Raw genomic sequence first — 19062 nt, 5'->3', positions numbered from 1 at the left:
CCCTTCAGTTACTTGTAAAAAATTGGGGATTGGGGAAAACGTTATGATAGAGCAGAAACTGCATGTTGTCTAATTTAAACATTCCATCTTTGACTGCCCCCTTCCCCGTCACGTCATGACCACCTACTGGTTCTAATGTTCTTGTAGATGGGTGCGCTGTATGTGGTCTGCCCCGTCCCAGACCCGCTGACCGTGCGTAGGCTAAAGGTGTAGAGGCGACCAGGATACAGGCCCTTCAAGATGCGGCTGCCGGACGTGCGCGTGTGGTAGGGGTTGAACACTGACAGGTGGTCCTTGGGAGTCCACTGCAGGTCAAAGTCATCGTAGTCCGTGTTGACTGGTCCGCTCCAGGTGATCTCCAGGGAGGTGTTGGTGATGCCTCCAAAGGTGAATGAGGTTGGAGACATGGGTGCTGTGGGAAGGGGAGCAGGGGTAAATTCAAGGGGCTGTGACTTTTCCTGACCCTACACAGTATTTATCACCATATATCACAGATGCTGCAGTCGGATTAGATTTTGAAGAATTCAAAGAAAAAGAAATTACAATATACAGTACGGTATGTATCACATCAATGGAGTGACATAAGTGGTGAAATTCAGGTTACATCAAAATCCCTTGTGTTTTCACTATCACTGCCCTGTATCATTCAATAAAGAGTTTTGTGAAGCATAATCAACCATTACTGGCTGTCGTGTTCATGCATCATCAGAAAAGCTGCACACTGATTGCTCTCACTGACAGACCCTGTCTCCTCTCACCTGTCCTGCCCTCCGTGGATGCCCAGTTTGTGAGCTCTCCGCTGCGGGTGAGCATGACGACGACGTACAGGCGCCCGGGCACCAGTGCCGGGAAGGTGTGCTCGCGGCTCTCAGGCTGCAGCTGCTGCTCGGCATGCTGGGAGCCGTCGGGGTTGTAAATAGACAGCACGTAGCCGCTGAACTCCCCAGCTGCCCGTTCCCAGACCAGCCAAAGGCTCTGCGTCTGGTTCCCACTGCCCGCCTGCAGGGACGTCACGGCAGCAGGGACTGAACACACACACACACACACACACACACACACACACACACACACACACACACACACACACATATATATATATATATATATATATATATATATATATATATATATACACACATTCACATACAAACAGAAAATTAAAAACAAATAAAAACATGTTTACAATGAGTATAGTGCAACTGACAAATAAGGAGATCTCACCTGTCCTGGCCCAGATAGAGGAGTCATTTTTCTGGTCTCCACTCTTGGTCAGGACCACCATCTTGTACAGTGCCCCTGGCCTGAGGTTCTGGAAGGAGCACTCCAGCGTCTTGGCCTCGCCATTCTTGCGGTCATGCAGCACCTCATCACTGCTATACAGGTAGATGTCATAGCCATCAAAATCACCCTCTGGTGGAGACCAGTGGAACGACAGGCTACTGGTACTGTTGGCCTTGATGAACAGGTCGTTGACCGCTGCAGGACCTGGAATCACACAAACGGACACTCTGAAGGCTACGCCCGGTTTTCTCATGTACAGCATAGAAAACATGATCTACTTTCATTCATACGTGTTCATTTACCAGATAATTTTATCAAAGCAACTTGTTCAATAATAATGTAAATGAAAGTGATAAGCAAGACAGCTCCGTACCCATCAATAGCTGAAATACATGTTTGTAGTTTATACAATATTAATTAATCTACCTATAATATACAATTCATACATATTTTACATCCTGCCTCCAGCTAGAGACCAGAGTAAAAATAACAGCTTGTGTAACAGGAACCCTTAAATAGACTTCTGCTTCAGCAGTTCTCAGCTGAACTCATGGAAACATAGGGAGATATTTAGCAGGCGGCCACGTACGGGTTCTTCCCTCGGCTGACACCCCCTTGCTGGGGATGCCGCCGCTGAGCGTCTGCACCAGCACGCGGTACTTCTTCCCTGGGGTGAGGCGGTCGAAGCGGTGCTGCGTGGAGCCGGCGCCCTCTGAGCTGACTGTGACCAGCGAGCCCCTCTCATCCAGCAGCTGCAGGCTGTAGCCGTCAAACACGCCCCATCCGGCCTGCCACGACACCAGCAAGCTGCCCGTGGTGTGCTTGTTATCCACCTGCAGGGCTGTAACAGAGGGTGGGACTGGAGAGAGACAGAAAAGAAAGATTGTGAGAGAGAAAGTGAAAATGTTTCTTTGTAACAAGAATATTACACCTGAAAATATACAAGAATAGTACACCTGAATCTGCCCTTTTCATGACATGAATACAATGCATACTCAATGCATCTCAAATCTCTGTATCTTCTTGTCTTGTCAAGCACTTAGACTACATGGAACATGAGGAACAGCAAAAGTTGACATGCTACAGACTACAAAGCACTCACTGGTCCGCCCGGTGGCCGTGCTGTTGTTGAGCAAAGAGCCGCTGATGGACTGGACGGTGATGGAGTACTTCTGGCCCGGCTGCAGGTCATGGAAGCTGAGCTGATTGACATGCTTGGGCAGGGCCCTGGTGTCCGGCTGCCGGCCAGGTCCCCACAGAGACACATTATAGCTGTCCACATCACCCTGCCCCGGCGTCCAGTTGATCTTCAGGCTCGTGCCCTGGCCCTCGTTACTGATGTGGATGCTCTTAACTTTACTGGGCACTGATGAAGATAATCACAGTCAGGGCTCAAACTAGCTAGCAATAGGCTAAGCAACTCTTTTAATATTTCTTAAATTTGCAAAAACTAATACTTAAAAAGAGGCACTTTTTTTTACTATTTATGAGAAAATAAGTTCTATCGTTTAGCATCTCAGTGCTCAGTGTCAGTTCTCTAGCTAGCTGCCATATAACACAGGCACTCACAATGATGTTTCTTAAAGCTACATTGTGTAGTTTTTTGGGTTGATTCTTAGCAAAAACCCATTTTTTTTCTTTCAAAAATATGTGCTCATAAATGTGTAATTACTTCCACCAACAAATCAAAGTATTCTCATAAGCGTAGAATCTGCCATTCAAAATACATATGTATGGCTACATACATACTGTATGGCTTTCATGGCATTCCAGTTTCGGCTTCCATCTTTAGCATACATTAGCCAAGCAGGGACATACCTGAAATTCTAGCTCTGCCTTTCACGTTTGTTGGTCAGTTACCGAACGACAGAGATGTGCTTGCGGCTACCTGATGATCTCTGAGTCTTCGTACGGAGATAGAAGACCACATTAGCGTTATCTTGAACTACATATCTTGTACAGTATTGTTGAATAACGTTAGCACTGATAAGTTGCTCACTGAATATAAGCCAAAATAACAAATCCATAATGACATTATTCATCTTGCATGAAGTATATGAGCTATAGTTTCACTAAATTACTAAGTGCAATTTACAAATATTTTTTTCTAAAATAACCTCATTACGAGAAGGAATATTCGATAAAGTAGTGTATGACAACTTGTAACGTCAGCTAGGATATTTATGGTGCAGCTTCCGTAGCTAGTAAATCGCGCTAGCAGTGTGGGGAAGCTGGAGTCTGTTGCAATATACCATCTCACCGCTAGATTGAATTAACCCATGAAATTACACACTGTAGCTTTAACATGTCTATGTACAAAATAGGCAAAAAGTCAAGCACTGAGTCATACAGTGCATTCTCTGTTTGGTATTTAGTGCTTTAGTGGACAGGTTCTGACTGCCTCACCTGTCCTGCCTTCAATGAACTTGGCTTTCTGGTTGGGACCACTGAAGGTGGACACCACAATCTTATATAGGCGACCAGGTGTGAGGGAGGAGAGGAGACACTCGGCCGTGGTGCTGCTGAGCGTGGTGGGGGGGAACACCCTGATGTCATTGAAGAGCAGCTGGACCTCATAGTGGTCCACGTCGCCAGGTGCCGGATCCCAGGTCACACGCAGCTCCTCGGTGCCCTGGCCGGCTAACGTCAGAGACCTTACCACCGCAGGGACTGAAGGAGGATAGAGAGAGAGAGAGAGAGAGAGAGAGAGAGAAAGAGATAGAGAGAGGGAGGGACGAGGTCAGTAGGGTGAGTGCTAGAAAACATATCAACTTCATCAATATCTGAAATATCTATAACTTTGAGAGAATACCTCAGATACTAGCGTACGCCATTACATGTGGATGTCATGTGAAAATGTGAGATGATGTATTTACTTATCTAATTGTATTTTCTTTCCCACAATTTGTCTTTGGGATATGTTTTTCCATTTGAATGTTGAACAATGTAAAAACTCTGTAGAAGTGTGGGCAATAAAACCAAGGATATCTGAATGTCTAAATGTGCATGCGTGCGTGTGTATGTGTGTACATGCGTGCATGTGTGTGTGTATGTGTATACATCTGTGCATGTACGTGTGTGTGTGTGTGTGTGTGTGTGTGTGTGTGTGTGTGTGTGTGTGTGTGTGTGTGTGTGTGTGGAGGTACACATGTGTGCGTATGTGTGTATATGTAAATAAGAGGGAAAGCAATGGTGGCAGGCAGCTCAAAGTATAGTAAAACAGATCTGGCCTATATAAAACATATAGAACACTCACATGTTCTCCCATCCGTGGCCGCACTGGACACATATTTCCCACTCCAGGTGCTGACGATCACGGTGTAGAGGCGTCCAGGATCAAGCCCAGTGAACACGCACTCGTTCTGGCCCTTGGCCACCGTCTGGTTCTGGATGAGGTTGTTGTTGTGCTTGATGCCCACCTGGTAGAAGTCAAAGTCCCCTGCAGCGTGGCCCCAGTACACTTTCAGGTAGTCGTCACGGGCATCGTGGATGGCGGATGGCATCTGCACAACGGAGGGTTCTGAGGTGGACACCATGGAAGCAACAGGACAATGAGTTATTGAAGCGGTGGCTAGTGACAGAAAGATGATTGATTCCACATGACAGTGTCTGTTAAACACAAGCGATTTGTGCTTTTGAAAAAATTTAATGCGAAAATGTTTTATTTCTTGTCAATAGAATGAGCCAAAAGCCAAATTGCTATCCTAATAGTGTGACGTACGTGTGCGTTCCTGCACTATGGTGTGATTCTCATATTTGCCACTGCGTGACGTGATGGAGATGTTGTAGAGGCGCCCGGGCACCAGCGACTTGAAGACACACTCGGGACTCGACTTGGACACCACAGCCGAGTGGATCGTTCGATCTCGGTCCTTCAAGGTGACGAGGTAGCTATCAACGTCACCTTGCGATGGAGACCAGGACACACTGAGGAAGTCGGTTCGGCCATTGTTGCTGACCGTTACCTTCTGGACAGCAGCAGGTACTGAGAAGGAGACAGAAGGTGAAAGACAGGAGTGAAAGAGAGAGAAAGAGAAAGAGAGAGAGACATGAGAATGAGACAAATACCAAACAAATAAATAAATACACAGACCTAAGAAAGATGAGGTCTTCTAACAAACTTTCAACAGTCTCTGGCATACAACGACTCAAAATAATATCACATCCTTCCTCAGAGCAAAAAAACAATAGACACAACAGGAAGCCTCGATAAAAAGACCTTGGCATTTTGTGCTGCATACTCTGTGCTTCCTGAAAATTCCGGCAGCATTCCAGCGACATTATCCGAACTCCTTTTAACCCCAGAGAAATCATGACTGCTGTCAACTCCACAGTCCAAGGCATTTAAGTTGTGAAGGCTACCCCTGTAGTTTCCTCCTATTTCTCTCTCTACTCCAGTTCTGTTTGTCAGAAATATGCTTACACATTCCTGAACTGTGGCACCCCCCTCCCCTTTCCCAAGCTTTCCAAAACACACAGCCAAAGAGCCTTCATATCTCTGTATTCTGTTCTGTTCTCAAGGAAGACATGAATCAAGAATTGGCCAGTTAAAGAGATATCTCAGCCTTGGATAAAGAAAGACTTAACATTTTCCAATCAGGTATGCACCCATGACAGATAAACATGTTACATAACATACAAAGTGTTATAAGGACCCACCAAAAGGTTTATAAATGAATAATCAAACATTCATCTGTGAATAATTTGCATCATTTCTAAATCGTAAACAAAAACAAGGAGAAAACAAAGTAGAATTGGCCATGTCTTCAACCACAGGCAGAACAGACCCAGTATTGCTCATACCTGTGCGCCCTTCTGCAATAGTTTGTCTGGAGGACTGGCCATTCCTGACAGTGGTCACAACCACCCTGTAGAGGGCGCCCGGCTTGAGAACCTGGAAGTGGTAGGATGAGGTGTCCGCGGGCACGCTCTCGTTCTTGATAACGATGCTGTCGTGGATGAGCAGCATGCGGTACGAGTCGATCTCTCCTGCCGCACGCTCCCAGCTGGTCAGAAGGCTGTCAGTGCGGCCCTCGTTGTTCACCTGCAGGCTGGTGACCTCAGCAGGCACTGGACATAAACAAGTACGCACACACACACACACGCACGCACATACACACACAGTGAAGAAACAGAATTGTAATTATTTCTTTGTACGAACACTATTAAATCAGCCCATCACCTGAATGAGTCCACTGCTGTACAACATCTACACACATGACTGCAAAGCCAACAGTAGTCATACCTCCATCATCAAGTTTGCAGATGACACAGTGATCTTGGGCCTGATTAGTAACAACAATGAACAGTTCTACTTGGATCAGGTTGATGAGGTGGCACAGTGGTGTCAATCTAACAGCTTGACACTGAATATCAATAAAACCAAGGAAATGGTAGTGGATTACAGAAGGCAGCAGCAGAACTACAGTTACACCCCACTAATGATCAGCGGGCAACCTGTAGAGAGAGTCACAAGTTTTAAATACCTTGGTGTCCACATTACTGAAGACTTAACATGACTGTTAACACTCAATATGTTCTGAAGAAGTCCAGACAACGACGACTCTACTTCCTTCGTCAGCTAAGGAAATTCAAAGTTTCTACATCCATCATGAAGGCCTTCTACACTTCAGCGGTTGGGAGTGTTCTAACTGGGAGCATCATCACCTGGTAGGGGAACTCCACAGTTAGAGATTGTAGTACTCTGCAGAGAGAAAAGGCCAGCTGAACGTACTATAAGAACTCAACTCCCTGCTCTACAAGATATCTATTCCAGAAGAGTACTCCTAAGAGCCCAAAAGATTCTGAAGGACTCTTCTCATCCTAACAATGGATTATTCCTACCGCTGAAATCAAGAAGACGCCTATGTAGTCACAAAGCCAGAACTGAGAGACTCAGGAGAAGTTTTTATCCCAGGCCATCCGAACTCTGAACTCACACTATACTGACTTTGCACACATTCACTCCTCAGCACTCTCAAACATTTCCCAACTCTGAACTCACACTATACTGACTTTGCACTCATTCACTCCTCAGCACTCATGACCCCCCCCCCCCCCCACACACACACACACCTACAAGACTTTTAGCACTTTTACATCCCTCTCCCTATGCTACAGACCTTTTATTTATTTTCTTATTTCATCACACGCCAAAACACACATTAACACACACACATATCTGACTAACTTTTTTGCACACTTTTTATTTATTATTTTTGATTTCTCCTCCATCTACCCATGTCCTTGATTGCCTAGCTTTTCTGCCCCCTATCCCACCCCATCCTATCCCATAACACACACACCATATATCATCACTGTCATCACTTCACATACATACAGCACTCCTTCTACATACTTGTTGCACACCCCCCCCCCCCCCCCATATACACAGCACATTGTCTTCAGGATCTTCTCCAACACACATCCTCTACATACTTACAGCACACTGCCCCCACCTACCCACACACACACACTACACACACACACACACAGTCACTGCTCCACTCCCGCCCCACACACACATTTCACTGTCATCACTCACATACATTACATACAGTACTCTGCTTGCAATATAAGTCAGTGACCCCCCCCCCCCCCCCCCCCAACACACACACACTTACATCATCACTGTCATCACTTCACATACATACAGCATAATTGCTTGCTACAGTAAGCCTCCTTCTACTTGCTGCACACTGCCCCCCCCCACATACACAGCACATTGTCTTTCAGGATCTTCTCCAACACACATCCTCTTACATACTTACAGCACACTGCCCCCACCTACCCACCTACACACTACACACACACACACACACAGTCACTGCTCCACCTCTCCCCTCCCCACACACACATCTTCACTGTCATCACTCACATACATTACATACAGTACTCTGCTTGTAATAGTAAGTCCCTGCCCCCTACATACACAGCACATTATTTCATCAGGAAGCTTCTCCAACACACATCCCCAACATACTTACAGCACACTGCCCCAATACACAGCACATTGTCTCATGAGGAAGCTTCTCCAACACACATATTGCACACTGCCCTCTCCCCCACATACACAGCACACTATCCCATCTCCCCCTGTCATCCCCCCAACACACACACACCAAGACCCCTGGCAGTTAGGTAGCCCCTTGAGCCGTGGATCTGCCCAAGGTTTCTTCCTTGGTAAGGGAGTTTTTCCTTGCCCCTGTTGCTCTTGGGTGCTCCTTGTTGGTGCCCCCACCCAATCCCAATCCTCCCCACCTTTTTATGCAGCCCTTGCCACTTAATCTACTAAACCCCTCTTCTACTGCACTTTTTACCCCCATTAATGCACAAATAGGCTGACACCAGACATAATTTCACTGCATTTCTTACTTCCAGTAACTATATGCATGTGACAATAAACTTCCTTGTATCCTTGTATCCTTGAATGATACAAATCCATGAGATGTAATGCCTATTAATTCAGTAAGTAATCTGTGGTAATAGGCAGAAGTAGAAATAACTGTTTTGTATCTTTATTTTTAACAAAATCTACTAACAGCATTTGAATATCATGACTCACTTGTTTGTCCAGTCACTGATGCAGTGTTGCTAAGGTCTCCACTCCTTGTTATCACCACAATGCTGTACCGCCGCCCAGAGGTCAACCCACTGAAGGTGCACTCTGTCAGGGAGGCATGGAGCATCCTCCTAGCCACCTCGGAGTCCTGGAACTTCAGCAGTACAGTGTAGTTCTGCCATTCTCCCACAGGAGGGCTCCACCGAGCCCCTAGGGACGTCTCGTCACTGTGGTGGATAGTCAGCTTCTGAACAGGCCTTGGTGCTGAAATAGATTGAGGAGAGTGTAACTAATTTTGATTAATACAAGGAAGCAGGTGATGGAAAACTTTCAGGTCATCTACAAGAAGGGAAAATATGCAAAGATATCACTCTCAAAGACCAAAACAACATATTAAGTATCACTCAGATTTCTAATTTGGCATGTTTACTCATTCAGTCTGATCAGATGTCGATACTGATTTGATATTAACAGTCTAACGGTTATTGAGTTAATGCATGCTCATATTATGTACCTAGCCTGGCTTCTGATTTGATATTAACAGTCTAACGGTTATTGAGTTAATGCATGCTCATATTATGTACCTAGCCTGGCTTCCGTGAACGCAGTCGAGGACAGCTGGCCACTCTCCACAGCGACAGCAGCTTTATAGAGCCTGCCTGGGACAAGGTTGGGGAACACACACTGCCGTGCAGGCTTCCCTTCAGTCCTGTTCACCAGCACAGACGAGCTGTTAAGCAGCAGGATACGGTAGCGCTCCCACTCCCCTTTAGGGGGAGCCCACGAGAGCCTCAGACTCCTCTGGTCATTGAGCCTCTCCATCACCAATCGAGTAGCCTTCCCTGGTACTGGTGAGGGGTAAGAATGTATTTATTTCATTAACTTCTAAAACTGACAGTTCAAGCAAATAAACATTGAAATTAACAATGGAAACAAACTACCATGACATCATGTCATGAAATAGTCAACCTATAATCATACTACTTGTCATACTAAACCATGTACCAATATGTAAGTACATAACATTACATTATATTTGGCTAACACTTTCTAACCAAAGTGACTCCTAACAAGGGAAACAACTCCCAACAAGGGAAACAGCAGTATCATCTGAGTCATTTATCGGAACTCCCCCTATTACCGTCGGTCCCGTATTTCCACCGTCTTGCGTGTATGTGTCACTTAATATCAATTTCTATACAAATCAAGACGGCGGACTCCTAAAGAAACGCAACCACCCACACCATAGGTGTATCTAAATTAGCTATGTACCAAAAATGACATTTTACCGTGACTCAAAGAGCTGTAGACAGTGTTGTAAGGCTGCGTGTACACAACCGCTTGGAGCTCCAGTGGAATTTTAATTTCACGACGAGAATTCTCGGTCTAACCGTTCATGTGCCGTTGAAACGGTGTAAATAGGCGACCCATCAGGCCAAGCACTATAACTCCGAGCGTGGTATACAAAATCGGATATTTCAGGCAGTAAATGCTCCCGTTAACAAACAAACCAGATTTTGTTCAAATCTACACACCTATGGCTACTGAAAAATGTCAGGTTAATTTAGCAAATGTTATTTTGAAGTGTTAAAAAACATCGTTGTTTTAGAATTTCTGAACAAAAGTGGTGATAATTGGGGGTGTTACTATAGAATGTTCTGGGAGAGCAACTGAAGAGTGGACTCACCTGTTTGGCCACTGGCTTTGACCTCTTTGGTCAACCTGGACTTGCCCTGTGTCTGAACTGACACGTAATAGGTTTTCCCAGGGATCAATCCAGTGAAGATCCAATCTGTACTAGTAAAATTGATGATGTGTCTCTGTTTTGTCAGGCCAGGGCTGGACAGGATGACCATGTATGACTTCCCACTGCCTGGTGCCGACTCCCAGGAGGCTCTCAAGCTGTCCTGGCTGCCATTGTTCAGGAGCCGCAGATTTGACACAGTGGCAGGCACTGAGAGGGAAACCAGTCAAATTCAGCATCATAGGATGGTTTTCAGTGTCTAGTGTTACTCATAGGCTTGTATAGGCCATGTTATGAATAGAGGTCTGTATAGAGGTCAACCACTTGGTCACAGTTTGAAATGTAAACTTCATAAAGAAACCCAAACCCCATGTCTGTTACAAATACACTGTCAATATGTCTTTTATCAAATTGCTGCTATTATTATTACCAGACTAAATCTTTCACATGCACAATATAACATGATGGCTTATGACCTTTTAAATACTAACACATGTGAAAGCTTCATCAAAGCTATACTGACTCTCAGATGTGCACCAGCTCACGTACACATGGAATTATTAAAGAGTTCCTACAAAGAATAGACGATGGAAAAACTGGATACAGGTGGGGGCTGATGATATCAGAGATAGGGGGGGGGGGGGACATGATGGGATGTTGCTTGTTCATTGTCAGTCACTGTAGCGAGGGAAGGGAGGAGTTCCACAGCTAAAAATATCCTGGAAAGAATGATAAAAATGGCTGCGTTGGGGGGTGGGGGGGTTGTTGCTCAATGGGGGGTTGGAAAGTCAAACAAAAGAGCAGAGTGGTTTTGGCGAGACACGCTCCCTTTGTGCCCGGCGTGGTCTGACACCTGCACCCGACCCCCTGAGCGAGGCGAGGGTGGGCGGGCAAGGGTGGGCAAGGGCTGCCCACTTCCCCTCGCATGTCACAACACAGGATGTCGGACATTAAAAGGGAGACAATACACATTACTTCTTCTCCTTTCTACACTTTCATGGCCAGTTTTAATAGAGGTCAGTGAGAACAAAGGCCCTTTTGGAGTAGGAGAAGACTGGTCCCTTCTGCAGGCTGCAGTGATTTTATGCAAGCATTACACTATTCACCATTTACAGTGTTCAGTTCTCTCTTAACACTTTGTAACCATCAAGCACCCCTTTAAGTGCAGTAAGTTCAGTGTGGTGCAGTACATCCCAAAAATCAGTTCTGATGATGTTTGTCTGTGTGCATTTGTCTTGGCTGTGGTTTATTTTTTTTTAGCTGTGATATCCAACGGCATAAATATAAACTCCAAAGGTTCAACGGTTGCAAACGGTTCACTCATTTATGATAAAGAACAACTCTGAACTGGCCCAGGTTGCTTTTGTATGTGTCTCACCTGTGTAATCATCCTTGAACACTGAACTACTTTGCATCCCCATCGATTCGGCCACCATCTCTACTCTGTACAGAGTTCCTGGGGTCAAACCAGTGAAGGTATGGGAGGTCACCCGACTTCCCAGGGTGACATTCTGGACCAGAGACTCCTTTTGGATCAGCAGGACCCAGAAGTGTTCTGTTCGACCAGGACCAGGCTGCCAAGACACACTGATGTTGCTGGAGGACGCGGAGAGCTTCAGGACTCTAATGGCAGATGGAGCTGAGAAAAAGAACAGAGGTCAGTCAAAGGTCACAAGACTGTGTGGACTAATGCATATCTATATATGACACTTTGTACAATATAATCTATTGTAATGTATTTCTGTCAGTGAGTAGTTTAGACTACAGCTGGTCATGTCATTTTACTGACTCGAGAAAGATGTGTGGTTTTACTCTTACCTGTGAGCACTTCTTTAGAGACTTGATCACTTTGTATCCCCATGGACTCGGCTATGACTGCAACTTTGAACAAAGTTCCTGGAGTCACACCATTGAAGGTATGGGAGTTCACACCGCTGGCCAGAGTAACATTCTGGACCAAACTCTCTTGTTCGGTCAGCAGTACCCGGAAATATTCTGTCCGTCCAGGACCAGGCTGCCAAGACACACCCAAGTTTCTAGAGGACGCAATGAGCTTCAGTCCAGTAATGGCCGAAGGAGCTGGAAAAGAGAACAACGAGATGCGTATGAAATCTAGTCTGGAAGCCAGCACAAAATGGGAGGTCGGGAAATTGGGTCTGGACTTGTTCCATTGAGAAGCAACTATGCCCGAACCAGAGCAGTTCACACCAATCAAATTGTCTGAGCGGGCTTTATTCAATGATGAACAGATGAGTAACAGTGCCTAGTCTATCACGTCACCTGAGTGTGCTTCGTTTGATTTTGTAAACACAAAAGGTCGTTGTTGCTAGAGAAGCTATAGCCTAGGCTACATTTAGATTTCTCTATCGCGTCAGTTGTACAACATAGCCTATTGACAGTGCAATAACTTTAAAAAACGATCAACAGCAGTATCAGACTCAAATTCTGACTAGAATGGCGCAAAGTGCCCCAGCCGTCTGGCTTCTCCAGCCACTGAGTAGACAGTGTGAGTGCACATGTCTAGAACAGCATCCTGTTGCTGACAACAATAAAGAGACAAAACAGACTTGTGTGGCAGGCTTTACACTACTTATGCGCAAAGACTTTTTGAACTGATTTTACAATGTGATTAATGAAAATGATCTCCCAAAATACACAGAAATGTTGTCACAAATAAAGGGCACAAAGAATTTGTGAAGAAGTACACAGAAGTATAAAACTCCCAGTAAAGTTTTTTCTTGATTAAGGGCATCCACATTTTAGCTACTACATATGTGCACATTCATTGAAAACTATGTTTTACATTAAGGTCTATTTTGAAAGTACAGTACATATGACTAAGTAACTAATGACAGGCTTCATTCTATGTTTTTCAAACCTGCAGGTTAGAGTTCAAGGTTGCTGTACCTGTGGCAGCATTGCGGAGGACCGGGTCAGAGAGTCTGTCCCCAGCAAGAGCTTGCAAGCGCAGGGTGTAGAGAGTTCCAGGGGTGAGGGCAGTGAAGCCGGACTGGGGCGCCGCTGTGCCCATCACCCTGGTGGCCCGGCAGACAGCCGAGCCTGTGTCCACCAGGCTGAGCTCATACCAGTCCACCCTGCCGCGCGGGTGGGACCAGTGCACGCGCAGCCCGGACGTGGCATCTCCGTCAGGCTCGACCACCACGTGTGCGGGCAGATCTGGACCTGAGGGGAACAGGGGAGAGGTCACTTTCTGAGACGACTCTTTCTTCACTTTACTCACATCATCAGATGAGTCAGACCTGTAGAGTTGTTAAAGGGAGAAATCAAAGCAATGAATAGGTAGGTAGGTAGGTAGGTTGTGAATTTCAGGCACAGTTGTGGGAAAGTCCAACAAATATCCACAAAAATGGACTAGAACTCAAATTGCAAACTGTTATAAATGTGAAAGTCAATGTTGATGACCACCAATTGTAAGCACTATGGAGTTATGTAAATCCTTGTGAGTACACTTCATAACGTTACACATCTTGGGTTTAAAAAATATCCTGAAGTGGCCTGAGCTTCCTTTCTTTGTGCTTGGCTGTGGACTGGAGCTGCACAGGCTGATTGCTCTGGCAGATAAGATTGTTTGGCCACTATAGAGAATGGACAGTGCTTCTGTGGGGAGGGATAGCGTAACGTATGTGTGTGTGTGTGTGGGGGGGTTGGCATCTCTAGCCAGAGACGGACTCTTGCAGGAAGTGGACAGCGAACCCTGACCCTGGGATAGAGATTAAATGGAGGGGGGAAAGTGGCGTCCCTCACCCCTCGACGGCTTGACCCTACCTTTCTCTGACCCCTTCCTTGCTCTCCTGGGGCTTGGGAGAGCAAAGCAGCCCTACCAATGCTATCATCAAGCAGAAGGAACAAGTTGAGTTGTTTTTTTTTTTGTTTTTTTGCTCAGAAGTTTGCCTGTGATTGAATAGTTTAATGAGCTGGCCTGTTAGTATAAGTATATATACTTTTTTGATCCCGTGAGGGAAATTTGGTCTCTGCATTTAACCCAATCGGTGAATTAGTGAAACACAAACAGCACACAGTGAACACACAGTGAGGTGAAGCACACACTAATCCCGGCGCAGTGAGCTGCCTGCTACAATGGCGGCGCTCGGGGAGCAGTGAGGGGTTAGGTGCCTTGCTCAAGGGCACTTCAGCCGCGGCCCACTGGTCGGGGCTCGAACCGGCAACCCTCCGGTTACAAGTCCAGAGTGCTAACCAGTGGGCCACGGCTGCCCCTGTTATAAGACACATATGTTCACCTATGCACAGTGTGTTTGCTTTCATCATACATAGTATTTGTTATTAGAGACTATTCAATGGTTCATCTTTTTTTCATGAATAGTCACAAAGGAGTCTCACCCTGCTGTTGCTGGCTAGATTAGAGGTGTGTAGAAGTGCAAAAAGGAGAAAGAAGTGACCTGACAGGAGTGCACACTTCACGCTCTCTCTCTTTATCTAATCTATCTGCCTCACCAAACAAAACATTGCATCCGTTGGAACGAGGTAACAATGAGAGGGGGGAAATGACTGGGGAAAGGGAGATCTTTCTGGAAACAAACACTTCAGATTAGAAGCCCAGTTGCTGACCTCTGCTCTAAAAGCTCTCTAAAGCTCTCTAACTATAAAAGCCCATCACTAGATTCCAAGGCACCTCTCCCTCTCTCTGCCCCTCTCTCTTTCTCTGCCCCTCTCTCTTTCTCTTTGGGTCTCCCTTTTCCCTTTTTTTAAAGTGAAATAACATCTATTTTTTAATGAATGCAGTGGACAATGCATGTTAATTTAATTTATAGAATTTGAATATGATAATTTTGTTGGTGCTGGCGCAGTAATTCAATGTGCAATTAAACATAAATAGAACCAATGATTCACATAAGCTATGCATGCATAGAGTTTTGGGTAGTCTGGCAGACACTTGCATAACCCCACACATAATAATCCTACCCTCCAACTCTAACCCAGATAACCTTAGTTTTATGTGGTTGCAGTGTGCAACTTCTTTGTGACAGGCTATACTCCAATCATTAAGTCACTCTAACAAAACAATACAACGTGGTAAAATATTCTCCATTCATGGACAGATGACAGCCATGCCATTGCTAATGCATTTATATCAATCTTAGCTACAGCATTCATTGACAATATTTATGCTCATTTTCAAAATAAGTATTGCCAGTTTGTAAGCTTATCTCTGTGGCTTTCCATGACTGGTGTAATATCAGTTATAGTAATTTGTTATATTTTCAACTTAGATACAACAAAAGACAAATGAAAACATTAGGCGATGATAAGTCACAGTGGAGACCTATATTTTAACAAAAAACACTTTTTCGTGTTCTAGGCTACATCACAACGATATCCAGTTATTCGTAGTAAGTAGGCTATCCTCTATGATACAAAATACATGTTTAACATTTCGTCGTCAGTGAATGTCGTTAGAACAACCTTAACTGATATTATTAGATATTATCAAGATATTGAATTATTTTGCCATGCTTACCTGTTTGCGCTGAAACATTTTTTCGCTCTCCGTCAGTCTTTGAAATTATTTCCAGTTGGTAAAGTGTGCCAGGATTAAGATCATTAAGTAGACACTGAAAATGTTTATTGTCATCTCCCGTCGAATGGCAGTCCGTTTTAGGAGACACGCTGCTATAAAATACGCTGAAGTTGCAGCCTTCTCGGATGGTGGTTAGTTTTAACTCAATTCTATCAGTGCTGGCACTGACTTCGGTGCTATTTACCCAACATCTGATTGCCTCTGTCGTTTCGGGCTGCAAGTAAAACACAAATAGACATTACGATTCGCGATGATAATGCAAACTATAGCTAGTAAAGCTTTAAAAATATTTTGACAAACCTTGACTTGACTCCACACCATAAAAATCATAAAATATAATACATTCCATGTCAACATTTCTGTGTTTTTTTCGCGTTCGCAGCATAGCCTAAGTGATAGTCAGTAGCTCAAAACTGGTTCATATTTTTTATTTATTCCCATTAATTTTCGGTGTAAATCCAAATAAATGACAGCGTATCTGAGATGAGATTGCAGCCTTCCATCCCCTGATTCCCACATCGTCATTTAGCTCGTCCTCCACTTTGAACACAGCCCTAGTTTCACACTTCCTGGACAATGACAAAGTCTTGAATAGTATCCAAATTTTCAATCTCGATATCTAAAATGTCTTAAATTATGCTGCAATTAGAATAATTCGTGGGGGGAAACATCCTTCATGCGTGCAAAACATCCTTTCTCAGTGTTTGTCATGACTTCGTCAAGGGTTAATTACAAAGAGATAAATCGAATGTTTCCCAAAGGTTCATGGTCCCAAACTTTCACTTGACTCTATGACACCAGCACCTTGAGCAGTCCCTCTCATTCCCGTCACCCCACCCTTCTTTCCTTCCTGATGGGGGCTTTTTCTGATACACAATGTCTTGGGCTTGGCTGCCAGCCGGACAGCAAGGTTATGTGAAAACTAAATTCATGTTCAAACGACTAACTTTATCAACACTGTCCACATTCTCAAAATGCTTTGTCTAATGTTTCATTTACTTCTAATCCGGAGGTCAGACTATATGTCTGTTGATGAATAAAAACATTTGCATAAAAAAATCTGGTGGTGGTGGACCCTGAAGCTATTATTTTTGTCACATCGACAATGAAACGGGAAATCCGTAAATTAATTATGGTGTATATAATTTTAAGAGAGCGCAATGCACTCAGTAGTAACTGATGCATTAAGCAAACTGACTGGCAAGCTCTTGACAATGCTAACTTGCAGCCTCTCTGAAAACTGAGATCACCTGGGATTTAAATCAAATTCTACCTAACAACTTGGAGGTTTTCTATTTCAAATAAACGTTCAGTATTATGATATCATAAGATTAATGCTGTTATGTACTGGGATAATGTAAGTAGCCTCCTTTACAATTGAAACAGAAAAATATAGAAAACATGAAAATAATGTTTTTATGAAGAACTGCCTGAATTCACATGTTGAAATCAACCAAAGGAAATATTTAGGATAACCTTTTTCTTTACACCAACACCCGAGGCACTATTTTTAATTTATATAAGTGCAAAATCTTACGTCTGACTAAACCTAATTAAAAAAAAAATAAGTTCAATCAATTTGCTTATTATACACCATGGCTAGACCTTAACTGCAAACACTGATGAGTCAGCAATGCTCCCATATGCCACACACCATAGCTACAGTTCTTGCATGAGAACTTTGCTTGCTGATAGACTTTACACTTTTACCACCATTTAAAATAGAGTCCATGGTGTAATTCTGTGTTTTAGCATGAGTGATCATAATATTGATCTAAATTGGCATAATGGTTGCTATCACTACACCCCACCTTTGTTGTGAGGATCATGTGAAATAAGCCTGTCATGGTGTTCCTAATTTATTGGGTCAGATATAACAATTCCCTCCCAGCTTTCCACCACTGTCTCACAAGAACACAATTCACATTGGCAGTTTAACACAGCCAATTTTGGGGGACACTGTAGTTCATCCTCATATCATTGTTGAAGACATAGAATGGATGAACTGGGTATTTTACAGTACCTTGTTCGGTGGTGTTAGCATAGAAGGAATAGAATAATGGTCTGTCAAAAGCATGCTCAGATGCTGTTTTATAATCCCATTTACAACAATATTAGGCTGGGGATCCAAGCGGATCCCATTTCAGCAGATATCTAACACCACCTCATGGTTATCTGGCACCCACATGAATAATTAAGTTAGCTTCATGCTGATTGGCTGCCTTGCAGCTGAAAACCATTCACAATAGGCTCCAGCAACTTCTTCCTGAATCTCCAACAAGTATGTGGAGTGGGACAGTAATGGTTTGCGTCACAGTCTGCATTTACGTCACAGTTAGGGTTGCCAACTGTTCCATAAAATACGTAATCATTGAAAGAAAAAAGATGTGTTCCATATTTAACTGATACAGAACGCATTTTCTTCTGTATTATTGGGAATCCATCAGTGCAAATCCGTGACAGATCAGTACAGTAAGTTAGACTATGAACGAAGAATGCTAGATTTGTATGAGATAATTAAGGGAAACCTTGCTGCTGTCATTTATTCCTCTTGGTTTGTCTGTCATCACTACCTTAGCAGAGAATGCACCTTTGGTTTGAGCCACTGTGAGTCACATAGGCCTGAGTGGTTTTTGCATCAAAATTATTCTTGTTTTGCACTGGATAGAAAATGAGTAGGCTAGTAGGCTACATTTATTCAATATGGAGCCCTGGAGGTGTCATTGCAAGATTGTTTTAATTTTTTTGTATATCATGAGAATGTGTGCTCATTTGACCAAATTGTACACTCGTTTTACTTAATTATGATCTCATTTTACTAGATTGTGCATAGAATGTAGTATATTATGCGCTCATTTTAGTAAATAGTGCACTCATTTTAGTGCACTCATTTGACACAATTTAGTAAACGGGCCGACA

At 44.0% G+C, this 19062-nt stretch overlaps 1 protein-coding gene across 1 annotated transcript in view; it reads right to left on the bottom strand.

Moving 5' to 3' along the window:
* Positions 1–19062, bottom strand: part of LOC125303558 (receptor-type tyrosine-protein phosphatase beta-like) — a 31943-nt gene that overhangs the window by 9639 nt on the left and 3242 nt on the right. Inside the window, exons 4-19 of the mRNA XM_048257366.1 lie at positions 16084–16357; positions 13494–13769; positions 12405–12665; positions 11965–12225; positions 10530–10796; positions 9427–9690; positions 8846–9106; positions 6085–6351; positions 5003–5266; positions 4538–4801; positions 3688–3951; positions 2384–2647; positions 1871–2140; positions 1222–1485; positions 759–1025; positions 128–412 (exon numbers count right to left, since the gene is read on the bottom strand). Coding sequence (XP_048113323.1) covers positions 128–412; positions 759–1025; positions 1222–1485; positions 1871–2140; positions 2384–2647; positions 3688–3951; positions 4538–4801; positions 5003–5266; positions 6085–6351; positions 8846–9106; positions 9427–9690; positions 10530–10796; positions 11965–12225; positions 12405–12665; positions 13494–13769; positions 16084–16357 — 4273 coding nt within the window. The remainder of the gene's footprint in view (positions 1–127; positions 413–758; positions 1026–1221; positions 1486–1870; positions 2141–2383; positions 2648–3687; positions 3952–4537; positions 4802–5002; positions 5267–6084; positions 6352–8845; positions 9107–9426; positions 9691–10529; positions 10797–11964; positions 12226–12404; positions 12666–13493; positions 13770–16083; positions 16358–19062) is intronic.

Source organism: Alosa alosa, chromosome 11 (assembly GCF_017589495.1).
Source record: "Alosa alosa isolate M-15738 ecotype Scorff River chromosome 11, AALO_Geno_1.1, whole genome shotgun sequence".
In the NCBI taxonomy this organism is placed as follows: Eukaryota; Metazoa; Chordata; class Actinopteri; order Clupeiformes; family Clupeidae; genus Alosa; species Alosa alosa.
This window is presented reverse-complemented; position numbering and strand designations above follow the sequence as displayed.